The sequence below is a fragment of the Pocillopora damicornis genome, chromosome 1 (assembly GCF_964200805.1).
Source record: "Pocillopora damicornis chromosome 1, jaPocDami1.2, whole genome shotgun sequence".
NCBI lineage: Eukaryota > Metazoa > Cnidaria > Anthozoa > Scleractinia > Pocilloporidae > Pocillopora > Pocillopora damicornis.
This window is the reverse complement of record NC_142670.1, coordinates 18,091,450-18,105,680: the sequence shown is the minus strand read 5'-3', so window position 1 is coordinate 18,105,680 and position 14,231 is coordinate 18,091,450. Positions and strand designations below refer to the sequence as shown.

The following is a 14,231-nucleotide window of genomic DNA, read 5'->3' as shown; positions in this document are numbered from 1 at the left end:
GAGCGAGCGAGCGAGCGAGTGCCATTCTCCACATCATATCTACAACTTGCTCGTGCGTATGCGCGCAATTCACGAGTTAAAAAGCGAGGAAAGGACAGGGAGGTGATTACGAGAAATGGACATTTGAAGCGGTCCCTGAAAAGAGCTATTGAATCAAACCCAAGATTTAGCCAACACATATCCCTTTGTCTAGGTTTCTGAGTTCTTTGATGTTACTTTTAGGGTCAAGTGGATTCTAGCTCGCACTCAGCGAGCATTGAACGGCATCGACTTACCTCTGGCCAGTCCCTGGCTGTCTGCATCTCAGGTTCCCTGGCCACTCGTGCTTGAGGCATGCGTAAATTTTCGTCTAACCCCATTACATTCGGACCCAGGCTTAAAAGAGCAGGACGTTTATTTCTTACCTGAGGAGTTAGATGCATTTTATCCACCAACGCTTTGGATGCAGTCGGTAAATTTGTCAAAGAAGGAAGCGGCGAAAGCAAAGAGGTAATTTTAGTAGGCGCTTATCTTTTTCCCAGAGACTTTCCGGCCATTTAGTCGTCCAACTTAGTTTATATACCCTTCCACTGGGATCACGAGAAAATAGGTTTACTACCAAAAGGGCGACAGTTTTTAAACGGCGATTGTAGTGAGAGCGAAGCGAAACAAACGGTTTCATGAGCTGATCAATAACTTCGTATATTTCCTGGCCGTTCGCTATAAAACAAGAACATTAGGTCAGCAATTATTGCAAAGACTAAGATGTCTGAGAACTTGAGCCCCGATTGCGAATTATTCACGTTTCTCCTTCGAAGTCAACGCTGCATTTGCATTTTATTTGAAGAGAGATCTGGTGCCGTTAGAGACAGTTGACACATCAAGCTACCCGCGAAATTCATATAGAAAGAAAAGTATATTTTTTCAAGCCAAGTTTCTCTAGTCTTCTTCATCGTAACATTTTAAACTCCAAATTACTTTTTGATCGCAAACTTCGCCTTTTACGTACACCCATATTGTTGCTGGGGATAAATGTAAAGGAAAATTGAGAGTGTTATACAGATATTTGAGCTAAAGCCTGTGTTAATTTTTAGTCTAGAGTCGTCTAAACCAAGGAAGAGCAAAGACACCAAGTTACAAGAGTCATTTCTAGATATGGAACAACAGTTTCAAGATATAACAGGTATTAGTTTCATAAATTGCTTCCGTGCTATACTTTTGTTATTTCACAGTGGCAATATGAAGATAGCTGTAGCAATCGTCTCCTCTCAGAGCAAAGAGGCTCTAAGCCTTAGCTATCAGATCGAAAAAAGTTGTTGGGGGAGGGGGGGTTGGAAGGCGAGGATTGCACATTTCTTTGGATTAACACTCCTTTGATCTTGCTTCTTTTAACTGGAAGGTTCTTTTCGTTTGTTTTTCGAAGAAAATATCAATGGTTGGCCCTAAGCCTTGTTACCCTGCTGTCCTGATTTTCAAAAGGTTTTTCTCCATTTGGTATTGTTTGATCGATGGCAAAGGTAAAGTTTGAAATGCTTAATAGATTCTTGCTACTGTCGATGTTCGTGGATTCAGTAGCGAAAAGTAAACAGGAGTAGTGGATAGGATATCAGGTTATCTCTCGGCTGTCCGTTTATTTTCCCTGAAACTTTGCTGGTGCCCATTCCTACCCTCAACTCTCTTTCCGGAGTACAGCGCGCTTTCCGTGAGGTCTCTGTTTCTCCCAATGAGCGGGGAGAATTTGACGATATACGAGTCTCCTGCGCTCAGGTTAACCATGGACTCTGGACGGAGAGATCTGGGTTGGAACCCTGGCAAGGGACTTCGTTTGGTGTTATTAGGCAAGACACTCTCCTCTCACAGTGCTTCATTCCATACAGAAGTATGAATGAATACCAGTGAACTGTCGTAAAACTGGACACATTGATGGTACTTGCCTTAAGATGGAGAAATGATACGTCCCAAAAAAGTAGCTCTAGTAGTGGTTAGATGCCCTTCAAACCGGAATAAACTCCATAAGCTATGCGAAACAGTCTCTTTAATACACTTTGCCGTTTTCTTTGATACCTAGGTTTGTCTCGTACTCTTGCAACGCCATCAGTACAGTCTACGCCGGTGGTCACGTCATCCTATTTATCGGTTCCAACGATCACGCCATTGTTGGTAACGCCACCACTTGTCACGTCAGTACCACGCACGTCTTCCATGGTAAAAGAATCTCCGTGTTCATCTTCCCAGGCTGAAATAAGGATAATGAACGAACAGCTAAAGTCTGCCGTGGACGAAGCTAAAATGCAGTCTAGACGGTAAGACCGTTTCTTTCATTTCCATTTTTGATAACAGAAAGAGAATTGTGCAGCAAATTGAGAATTAATAGGAGGCGGCTTGGTCAAGTGGAATTCTAGAAAGATTTGTTTTTCTTCCGTCAAGCGAAGAATGGAGAAAATTTAAGTCATCATGAGAAACCGAACCTCAGACCTTCGGATTTCTCGCTTCGGTGCTCCTAAAAATTTTCTTATACAGCTCGTAAGTTTGCATCCTGGTAAACGGTACTTTAAGAGAAGGGAAACCTTTATTCACAAACGCCAGTTTGTTGGTACAGTGATTTTCTGGTGATATCGAGTTAAATAGTGAATCCTGGATCTCCTGACCCTGTGTTTTCCTCAAATTTAGGCGGTGTTCAAGGGCGTAGGCTTGTACTTGTGTTTTATAGCTATTTTGCTTTGGATATCTCGATCTCATGCTCTCTTAGACCCCTCTATTCCGGATAAAAAAATAAGTGTATTTGCTTTTGTCAGGAAGAGTACATATTAACGTTTTGTAGCGTGTTCAATCGTTTTCCTTTCCTTTTAGATTTGAAGAATTACTGAAAAACGGTCTGAGTGACACTGAAAATCCACGAGAACTGAGAGAGGGTTCGTGGAGGAAAAGGAAAGCGCAAAGCTTGGGAGAAAGCAAGGTAGGCAATTCACTTTAAGTCTCTGAAATTCATTTCGTTCAGTAAAAGTTTTTCACTCTAAACTCAGTTGAAGAGCGTGGAATGTAGTGCAACTTGTTTGGCTTAACTTGACAGCTCAACTGTTCTGCTGGTTACTGCTCACGTTATCCCTTGTACAGTAGGTTATAAGCAAACTTCGCTGATGCTAAGATATAATTTCTAAATTTTCACTATCTTTTGTGGATTACCAGGCCAAATTAAACTAGCGTGGGCAATGTAAAAATTACTTGGTACAATTTTATCAGGTGATATTTAAGTTTAACAAAAGTTATTTACAGAAATTCAGTTTGAAGGTAATTGCGTAATAACAGTCTACAATAAAAGTAAACAGTAAATTTCCGGAGCGAGAAGAAGACCTACCAATAATAACTCCTACCGCCATTAACTGGAAACGAGTCGGTACAGTCAACTTCCCGCTTACGGATTCTTTCGTAAGCGGACAGTTCTGCTTACAGCCACTATTTCCAATCCCTCCTTTTGCCTGCCAGTCAAATTTTGCACATTCCCGCAAGCAGCCTCTTTCTCGTAAGCGGACACAGACACTTTTGAAAGCAAGCATTGGACTTTTTTTAAGCGGACAAAGTATTAAAGTTACAATGCATATATGGACGGCAGCAAGAAGACCCGGTTAAGTTTTTGTTGAATATAGAAAAGTTTTCCTTTTTAACCCGTGAATTGCGCGCATGCGCAAGAGCGAGTTGTAGATGTGATGTGGAGAATGGCACTCGCTCGCTCGCTCGATTGGTGGATTCCTTTAAACTTTTTTTCGATTTTAGGCTTTTGAGTGCATTTGATAGTTTTTGGCGAGCAATAAACAAAAGCAATGGCGACCTTTGTTGCTAAGAATAGTGGTGGGGTGAAGAAGAAGCCAATGATAATCTTAAAAGAGTTTTTTATTTTCGTTTTAGTTTCAACAAGCGGCGCCAGCGACTGGCAGGCATGCAAGGATTCACACCGAAATAACAGAACAACCTTCGTTTTTCATAAAATTGTAATTTACAATCCTTGAACTTGAAAACAATCCGAAGATTCATTGAAAATATCACTTACTGCGAAGCGCTCGGAGTTTACATATGTTCCAAAGCTTTTTTTGTTATGGCGCGAGATTGAGGACAAAATCGATCATTACGTTTCGTATCGTGTGTTTTTCCTGTGTGAAGCAACAAAAGACGCCGGCGACTGACGAAATTACAAGGTAACACGAAAATCAAATAACTCCTAAACAAACAATCTTAGCTACCGGTTTTCAGGGAATTTTTAAAGAACAATTTTCTTTTAAGTTTCAAGACAATTTGAAGATTCAAAATAACTATTACGTACTAAAATGCGAAAGTTATAAGCCACAACATTGATAAATAGGCCTGAAATTAAATTCTATATTGTTCTTGATTATACGTTGCCTAGCACGTGACTAAAATCTACCCAGGCGGAGATCCAAAATGACGGTGGCAGTCTTGGCTTAGTTATATCACTCAAAACTCGTTCCCGTTTGTCTCATTTGATAAAAAGGGAATCGTTAATGTTTTCATTAAGACAGTGGTGCCTTGATTTTCTAATATTTACAGTGATAGACAGTAAATTTCACTTTTCACCCACATTTACTGCCAACCTTTTCTTTTGAACCAGAAACAAAAATGATATACGTTTAAAACACATGACATCATCCACCCTTGTCAAATGTAATAGCATGATCATTTCAATTGTAATGCCTTCTTATCCCAACTTTACTTTGTTTCTTTGCTACATTAGCGAACACTGAACTACTGCTCGTACTCTAGATATGACAATCAACCACAAAATTCCCTAAACCAGATAACATCAAACATAATCCAAAAAATCATGTGTCAATTCACGAGTTTGCTCACAGAGCTCTTTGATTTTCTTACGATTTTAACATTTGACATCAACGCACAGTTTCAGTTCATATTGTTTGGCTACCCACAAGTAATTAACACCCGCCAATTAACTCTCGTAAGCGGACATTCGCCCTAATTTTCTTTAGTGTCCGCTTATTGGAATACGTAGGCGGACAGGTCTACTAATGGACACCGTTTTTCAATTCCCAAGGGTGTCCGCCCACGAGAGATTGACCGTATAGTAACATCTTGCGAGTTGTGAACGACAGCCACAATAAAAGTAATATTAGCTGTAAAACATTGGTTTTGCATAGTTTCAGTACGAGTAGCTAAACGACGCTTGATCATTGCACTAAATTGGTGATTCTAGAAATTCTAGGAAGAAAGAGCGAAAGATTAGGACTAGGGCTGAAGGGTGAAGACTGGAAATAATTATTAAATTTCTAAATTGAAAGCACCCCCGCATAAAGGGATGACAACTCGATCTTAGCATATGTGTTATGTGGGTCACTTCCGTTTGCACTAAAAACCAAATCAGAAACTAATCTCTAAATTACAGCAATTAAATAAGTTATCCCACGCGTATATACTTTAAAAGTGAATCCCGAATTCAAAGCACTTCCTGTGGTATAATACTTATACATTTGCACTCTAAAATAAACAAGAGCAATCATTCAACCACTTGTTTGATATCAACAGTCATCTTACACAACACCTGCTTACTAAAACGGTGTACGAGAATATTCTTAGTAAACTTAAACACCTTAAAAAACAGAATACCAATCCAATTGAATTATAATAAGTTCAAATTAGTCCAACAGATCCCGTAATCGTATTCCATAACAATTTATATGTTTATATTACATCAGTGTTTTTTGCTAAAACTTTAATTGAAAAAGAAAAAAAAAACTTTACCCAAACAATGACTTTCCATATTTGAAATAAAAACTCTCCAAATTTTATACCTATTTACAGTGTTTTGAACGAATAATATATCAAATAATTTACGTCTCGTAAAGTCTTACTCAAAACTAACTGCTTTGTGATTGTTTCCTTTCGATCCATGTAGAAGTCGCCAAAGTTCGTTGAGGGGATGAACCTCCCGAAAGTTGATGTATCTTTCGGTTCTCTGGAAGAAAGCCTTCTCCACATCAATGCAACGCTTAAGTCACAAAGGTGAGGGTGTTGTTGCTTTGAGATACAACACAATTGTAGCCGATTGTTTGAAGGGGTCTATACTAGAAACAGTATACACGTAATATCTCCGCTTTTAAGTCAGGACGGTAACGCCGGGGAAGACGTCGATTGAATCAATAGTTTTTGTTAAAAGTTATTGAATGACTGGGTGTGTTAACCGTTTCGTAAGCCACACCTTGACTATAAAATAACGAATGTGTGCAGCGTTGAGTTCAAAATGGACACTTACCTAATTTGTTCTTGGGGTTTCCGTTCCCAGACCATGCAAAGTTTGGTGATTTTACGTTGTGTTTTGCAGAGGACGGCTAGCAATGTACATGTACAAACTTTTTTTTAAAAAAAAGGCGCATACGCTAAGCTATTGTTCTGCCCATTAGAGGTCTTGTTTTTCCATGTCCTTCTTGCCGCCGTGGATGTGGTTTGCTTGAGGACTTCTATATGATATAATGTATGTTGATATTTGTTCGAGATATCGGGGTATGTTATCCGTTTGGGCTTCTGGATTGTGTTCGTTATAACGAGGATTTCGTTATATCGTAGTTCTGTCCCATACATTTAACTGTAACTTTGGCCGGGAGGAATGCACGACAAATCAAATGTCACCAAAGTAACTTCTCTTAGGTGAAAAATCGTAGGGATCCGTAAGGGACCACGCGTCTCGGATGACGCCCGAGACTTTGACCTTGCAATGTGGAGCCCTTAGGTCGATCAGTTTGCAAATTATGGCTTCCAACGTGCATCATGCGCCAGTAACTGAGTGCACGAAAAGTACCAAATTGCACTGGGTAGCTTCAATCGGACAAGTTACCGGTTACTCGTGACTAATTGATGCAACACTTCAATAGAATCTCCAAACTTTCATGTCTTAATAGGCTATTTTTGATATATTAAAAACTTAATTAGTGAGCAGCACTGTGCGAATAGTTTATTCTTCCATGCGTTTCTTCTAACTGTCGTCCACTTTTTCAGGGAGTTTTAAAAGTTAACCTTAAAGTAAAACCGTGGCCTTCAAATATTTTTCTCACCTTGCGTAAAAAATTTTTCAAGATTTTTCACCACTTCCCCTGTTCTTGTTCGTAAGTTCAGCCAAGCCTACATGGTGTCATTGGCTTCCGTAATAGCCTCCTTAACAACCGCTAAGTGTGGCTTATAAATACAGGCGTGTAGTGTTAACTTGGAAAACTCCCTGAAGAAGTCTACGATAGGTAGACGGAACGTGCTTCGACGGCAGAGAATAAAACATTTTTACAATTACTATTCGCAAAGTGCCGCTTACTAGTTTAGTTTTTTTAAAAGAAATTTTGAAAAATAATTTCAGATTGATGTTATCTACAGTAATCGTTCCGATCATAGAATGTTAAGTAGCGAAACGTCACACCACAAAAAAAGGGCAATTATTAACCATACCTCGATATAACGAACATCTAGGTTGTTTTTCCTCGATATAACGAACCAATTTTCCCAGTCTCTTGGCACCTCGTTAAATAGAGGATCCACTGTAGTAGTTTTGATGAGAACCGAAAACCAAATGCTCAAACACGGGAAAAACGCAAACCACAACGAACACCAAAACTGGAAAACCCAATGCCTCTTTGCTTAGGACAAGTACTTGCTGACTCAATACTTGAACCTTCCATTGATTGTTATTGATTCTTTGTAGAGTGTTTTCTTTAATCGTCGTGGGAATATTCTTTCTTTTTTCTTGCACAGGCGTTCTGACCAATTCACAGAAAGAAGGTTGAGTGAGTATCTGGATTCATAGCAAAAAGCGGACCTATGTTCCAAGGCTGCATCGATTTTCTTTCAAGCTCTATGAGATCTCAAGGTCTGAGCCCAAGGAAAGAAGACTGAGAGGCGGTGGAAAAGACATACTCAAGCAACACAGGACCTATTTTAATGTTTACAGAGCCTCGTTAGTTAGCGAGCTGCAAGCAGGGCCGAAATAATACTGCGCACGTGGTTGAGTATTCGCGCGATCATTTTCGATGGCTGCCTTTTAGGTTTTCTTTCTGTTCGCGCTTGGTTGAGCCAGTTGCTGATTAATTCGAGGAGGTGTTTACTATACTGCTTATCGAGGCATCTTTAGATCCCAAAAACAAAGAAACCACCGGAGCATGACTTGAAAACTTCTTTTAAAATCACCGACTGAATAAAACGCCCTTTTGCACAAAAAGTGCTTTGTGGAACACGCCCATTACTAAAATCTCGGCATAAATAAACCATCAATGCTTCGACTTCTTCTACAGCACGGTTCTAATTGGCTTGGCGATTAAGAGGCTCAAGTTGATGTAAAATTGTAAGCTCGATATCCACTTTCAATAGAATGCGAGCAATCATTTTGAATGGTATCAGCTCAACTGTGCACAAACAACAGAATTCTCTAAGGCCCGTTGGCTGTGCATAAGCAAATAGAGCGCGAGAAATAATTATGCTTAAATCTCAGCTGACAGCTTTTGGCGCCAAAAACTAATTCCCTCAAAACATTACTGTCAGTGTATACCAATGTATACCATATGGGTTACATAATAGGTCCTATCTTAGCGCTTACTGAAACAAATGAAAGCAAGAAAGGTAACTGCATGTGTGCCTTTGATCACTCAGCTTGAGCATTTTAAAATTCAAACGATTGACTTCCATAGAACCCTGTCAGTTTAAAATAACTTATTTGCGAATGGTTTTTTTTTCTTATTTGTTTATTTATTTTCCTTTATTTTTTGTCGCAGTGTTGTACAGGTACTTGGCAAGATGTCTTCATTTATATGTAAATAGATGTACATCTATGTTTGTTTTTCCTCACGACTTAATCGTGATGAACTTAACTAAAATAGTTTTATTCAATAGTTGATAATAGCTGATGCATGTTAGAAGCTTTCCTTTTGTAAATAAAAACAGATTCAAGACTTGATCGTTTAAAGAAAGGATGCATTAACCGCCATCTTGCTTGGCAGACAGCAATATTTAAAATGAAATCTGATCATTTTAGGAATATGACTGCAAATAAATAACTCAATAAAGTTGAGATTTGAATCCGCGTCCATTTTTTTCTTCTTATCGACCTTTATTAAGGTGCAATCGAGTTTATGTCTATTTAACTATCTTCCAAACAATAACTGCTCGAAGGCGTCCGAGGGAGGTTTAACAACGTGTTACGTTGGCGCAAAAGAAAAAATTGGAAAAGTGCGAAAGAACAGCGTGAGTCGACTGGATAATTTCCGCTCTCAATTTCTAGAAAATAACTCAGTTTTAGCGCTTTCATCCAGCAGAACTACGTGTCTAATTTGCCTAGAGGGGATTAAAGGGAAAATAATTAGTATACGATTTAAATACATTGTACCCTAAGCAAATTTCCTTTTAATAACGAATGAATTTGCCCTATCTGTAAGTTTACTTTAAAACAGCCCGAAAAACGAAAATGCCACCCAGGAACTATTAAGTTAGGACTGTTAATATTTTCCAAAATAAGCATAGGGAAAGGAAGTTAGAGAAGAGCCAAAGATCCATTAAAAGTTCACTTGCACTTTAACTGCATCTGCTTAATTTTCGCAATTCGCTAAGGCGGATTCAACAGACCATGACAAAGAAAAGCGTTTTTGTTGTGATATCATTATTATTACAGAAAATTATATTTATGCAAATTCATTCAATAGTGAATAATATCTGAGCAGTTAGAAGGCTGTAATCTGCTTTTGGGTTCTCCCAAACTTGCGTTTTTGTCTACAAACGCGAGAACTGAATGTAAACTGCCATTGCAATGAAGAAGAATGTAAAATGGTCGCGTGGTTTTGACCCAGCGAGGTCTGAGACTAGAAGCCATACCACGTGATCACTTCCCGGCGCGAAACTTAAAAGCGCGCGCTTTTTACTTTTATTATTCATCTCGAAGGATCAATTGAATAGCAATCGTACATCTTATCTCGCAGATTTGAAGCTATTTGGAACAAAATAAGCTCTAAACTTCTGAAAGAAGCTTATTTGAGTATTTTACAGCCGCTATTTCTTCCATTGTAAAGGCTCTGCAGGAAGTTGTGGAGTAGTTTTTGAACAGAAACGCTGTCGAAGAACCCACTCCATTGTTGAACAATATGGCGACGCGAAGATACTCGATTGAAGGTCGTGGAAGACCGCCGTTAAGCGCTCATAGTCATCAGTTAAACTCGATCAGTAGGAAAATTCTGAACAGTGGTACTACTTCCTCGCATCAAATGAAAGCAAAAGCTCCGCCATCGCCCGCATTCAAAGGATCGAAGCCGGTTTTATGTACACCCGATGTCTATTCGAAGGAACGATCAGTCTGCCCAAGTTCAAGGCCTCAGGTATGTAGATTTCTGAGGTCGTTTTCAAGACTTCTACTATACTAATCACAGTTTTATCTGAGAAATTCAGTACTGATTTGAGGTTGTTTAATATTAGGTGAAAAGAAAACTCGATCTGGATGAATCTCCTACACAAGTAAGACAGTCATTCAGAACTCCAAAAGCAAAAGGATACACTAGAAGAAGAGGGCGCAGAGAAATGCAACCATACCCAAAGAGTAAGGATTTTCTTCGTGTTTACAAAGTATTTCCTACAGTTTAATGAAAAAGAGAAATCTGCAAAATTATCATTCTGAACAAAGGGATTTATACACGTGTGTGTTTCCGGGATTGTTCGTAAGCCAGGGTCGGCCAGGGGGGGTAGTGGAATACCAATATACCCGAAAAAAAATCGACAAAATACCCCAAAATACCCCAAATTCCTCCAAATATACCCAAAAATAATCGAAGCTTTGAATACTTTATACCTGAAATTCAAAGAAAGTGATATACTGAATACCCATATTTAAGCTGCAATATACCGTATACCCGATTTAAAACGCCCCTGAATACCGAATACCCAAAAACCCTGGCCGACCCTGGTAAGCGTCTTCCTTGTAGAACTGAGTATAATTTATTTTCGGTAAATGCGAATTGTCAATGGCACAGTCTCCTTGAGTGAGCAAAATGTTCTAGATTAGCATGGTAAAATTTTTAAAACTTTGATTTCTATATTCCTGAATATGTTGTTAAGCGCTCGAACAAAGGTTTAACTATGCAAATGAAGCCTTCTAAGAAGTTTATTGTTCGCAGTCAAAAGATTTTCCACATCGCTTGCGTTTTATGGTTTCTGAATAATTTGAGTTCATTTCAAAGAAAAAAAGTCAGGAGCCATAATCCGTTATCATTAAGGGGCGTTTGCAGTAAATCGAAGGAAATGCTTTACCTGTGAGGATTGGTAAAAGCAAGAACACATCTTAATGCAGTGTCAGAAATAAATGAAGATTTGCACTTGGGCATAACTATGGAAATTAAGATATAGTTCAACATAGTCCTTTTATTTGAAAGATCGTTCTCAGTGTAGCCTTAAATATCACTGTCTAAGAAAAGGAGATTTTAAATTGGTTGGAATATCAACGATGAGACATAACACCAAGATTTATAACTGCCAATGATAAACAAATATTTATCACGTTTTTCTCTTCTTCTGCAGTGTTTGTTAAATCTCCAATAGAGAAGACACGCTATGATACATCACTGGGGATCTTGACCAAAAAGTTTGTGGGTCTTTTGAAAAGCACTGAAGATGGTGTGGTGGATTTGAACCAGGCAGCAGATGTTTTAGAGGTCCAGAAAAGACGGATCTATGACATTACCAATGTTCTAGAAGGTGTTGGGCTGATAAAGAAGAAATCCAAGAATAATATTGAGTGGAGGTAGGAGAGATTTTCCAATGATCAGCAAGAGTTATTCAGCTCTGAATTGGTTTTGCCCTTCATGGCCATGTGGGAAATTTACACCTCCATGTCAACCAATCAGATTAAGCAAAATCATCACTCAGTCATTTGCATTTTTCTTTTCCCAGAGCATGGCAGCTTGCTTATTACTGTTGAGTTTCCAATGCCAGCTAGTTAGATTTTCTTTTATTCTGTTTGGGTGAAGATACATGTAATAGAATCTATGGCAGATGATACAGACCCAAATGGACTATTGGGTAACTTAATATTTTCCTAATGTGCAAGATAATTTTGGCACTGACCAGGCTTTTTAAAATTCTTCCAACTCAACCTTTTGACCCTTAAGAGTGACTAACATCTAATTTCTCCTTACAATATCAGCCCTGAATCACCCATTGAGGTTATAGGAGTAGAGGAAATGATCACCAACTGAACAAGCTCCTGATTGTTTAACAAATTCTCCATGTCAGCTTCTCAGGAAATGTATAGAGAACAGTATAGAGAATATGGATAGAGCATGACTTTTGCTGTTGTTTTATTCAATAGTCTTTGAACCTATTTGTATTGTTATCATAGGGGCACCTGCTATACTGATAGTTCTCGGCGGACAAAGGGAGCTGAATCAATTTCAGCGCAAACCATGGATCTTCACACAGACATTGCTGACCTTGTTGCTAAAGAATCTTTTCTTGATAGAATGATAGAGGGATGCCGCTCAGAAATAAAAAATCTTACAGAAGATCCTGAAGTTGCCAAATATCCTTTCCAGCATGAATTTATAATGAGTTTACAGTTAAAGAAGTACACAGGGCCCCCAACTTCTGTTCCTTTCATTTCCATTTCCATTTCCATTTAATACTGCCATTTGGCACAGGTTGCTATCTTACTAAGGAAAAATATTACCAGTAAAGATAGACATGACAGCTTTCGGACAAAACAATAGGTCATTATCTCAAACAGCTTAATTAACCACATAACTCCTCAGAGTGATAAGCATGTAATTTCTCCCAATATTTCTACCCTTGAATCAAGCCTTAAGGTCATGAGAGTAAAGAAAATAACCATGAACTCAAGAGAGTCTTGATTTTTAAGCAAATTCTCCTTGTCGATACCAGACAAAATGTGTGGAGAACTGTATGGAGAATTTACATTGTCATGTTGGGTTTTAAGGGATTAGATAAATCAGAATCAGAGCAGATATTATTGTCCTTCATTTTAACTACATATGCGTACGTGACATATCGAGATATTCGTGATGTCAAGCATTTCAAAAACAGGACAGTGATTGCAATTAAAGCTCCACCAGAAACGAGGCTAGAAGTACCAGATCCCAAGGAGGTAACAACAGGATTTTTTTTCCCTCTACATTACATTATTTTATAAGTGTGCTGCAGTGCATGTAAACTGTATTTTTTACTAATGTTGTGAACTAGAAATTTGGTGTTATGTAAGTCAAATTGACACATATAGTGTGGCTCAAATTTTTCAAGGGATTGAAATAAGCATGTTAAACGCACATGCAAAAGACCAGACACATACCAGTCTCAACACAGGTAGGCATATGCGTCTACTCTCGCATACCTTTATGTAATTAGAAAGTATAAGCAAGCCAATTTTATTCTTTATTGTGGAATGGTCGATGTTTATTTCAATGGTATTGTAATTGTGATAAAAACTGATGGTTAAGCAAATGTTTGTCTATCATCTTGAGTTCCTATCTTTGCATAATGTAAAAAAGTCAAAGACATTTCCAGTGTCAGGAAGCAGTGAAAATAAGCAGCTGTGTTATTCTGAGATGCTAATTTTTTAACTCCTCACGGAACTTTTTTTGGGATTGAAGTTTTCAGATGAAAAATTTGCCACAAGGTGCTAAATGCACCTAGCATACCTGAATAAATGTACATCCAGTTACACGTAAATGTAATTTTAAGCAAAAGATCTGATTTCTTCCTTAAAAACCTTGTGAAAATGAATGGAATTCTATCATAATGAATATGCAGTATATTATGGTTCATATTTTTACACACAAGAATACATCATACCAATTTCTCTCTAATGTACCAGGGTACTTTTACTTTAAGGATTCAAAATTTTCTCCATTTTCAATGAAATTTCATTTCAAGTTAATGTTTGATGAAGCAATGAATACAAATGACTTTCTCAAGACCCCACTTGCAATTTGTTTTGATTTCTTTACTTTAAAACCTTTCTTCCCAAATTGGTGTCACCAAGTTTGGGATGTAGCTTATCTGCAAATCAGTCAGTGTTAACTGTACTGTTTTCCCTTATTTTTCTGACAGAGCATCCAAATCTGGCTGAAAAGTATTCGAGGCCCTATTGATGTTTATCTATGTCCTGAGGAACAAGTAAATGCCCAATCTCCAATGAAGGACATTTCTCCCATCAAACGACAGCCAGCGCCTCAAACAACACCAAGCCATTTTCTTCTGACACC

The 14,231-nt window shown here is 38.4% G+C and overlaps 2 protein-coding genes across 3 annotated transcripts in view; both read left to right on the top strand.

The window, feature by feature from the left end:
- The window catches only part of LOC113683150 (germinal-center associated nuclear protein), a 43,769-nt gene extending 34,714 nt beyond the window's left edge, over nt 1-9,055 (top strand). For both annotated transcript variants that reach the window (XM_089203556.1, XM_089203552.1), the window contains exons 38-43: nt 223-489; nt 1,074-1,162; nt 2,048-2,282; nt 2,830-2,935; nt 5,900-6,006; nt 7,738-9,055. In XM_089203556.1, the coding sequence (XP_089059682.1) occupies nt 223-489; nt 1,074-1,162; nt 2,048-2,282; nt 2,830-2,935; nt 5,900-6,006; nt 7,738-7,789 (856 nt within the window). In that variant the 3' untranslated portion in view covers nt 7,790-9,055. The remainder of the gene's footprint in view (nt 1-222; nt 490-1,073; nt 1,163-2,047; nt 2,283-2,829; nt 2,936-5,899; nt 6,007-7,737) is intronic.
- An 829-nt stretch (nt 9,056-9,884) lies between these two features.
- LOC113683149 (transcription factor E2F3) overlaps nt 9,885-14,231 on the top strand; it is an 8,815-nt gene continuing 4,468 nt past the window's right edge. The window contains exons 1-6 of the mRNA XM_089204110.1: nt 9,885-10,340; nt 10,438-10,558; nt 11,533-11,755; nt 12,353-12,536; nt 13,004-13,114; nt 14,077-14,231. The exon at nt 14,077-14,231 is cut by the window's right edge and continues 4,468 nt beyond it. Coding sequence (XP_089060236.1) covers nt 10,110-10,340; nt 10,438-10,558; nt 11,533-11,755; nt 12,353-12,536; nt 13,004-13,114; nt 14,077-14,231 — 1,025 coding nt within the window. The 5' untranslated portion in view covers nt 9,885-10,109. The remainder of the gene's footprint in view (nt 10,341-10,437; nt 10,559-11,532; nt 11,756-12,352; nt 12,537-13,003; nt 13,115-14,076) is intronic.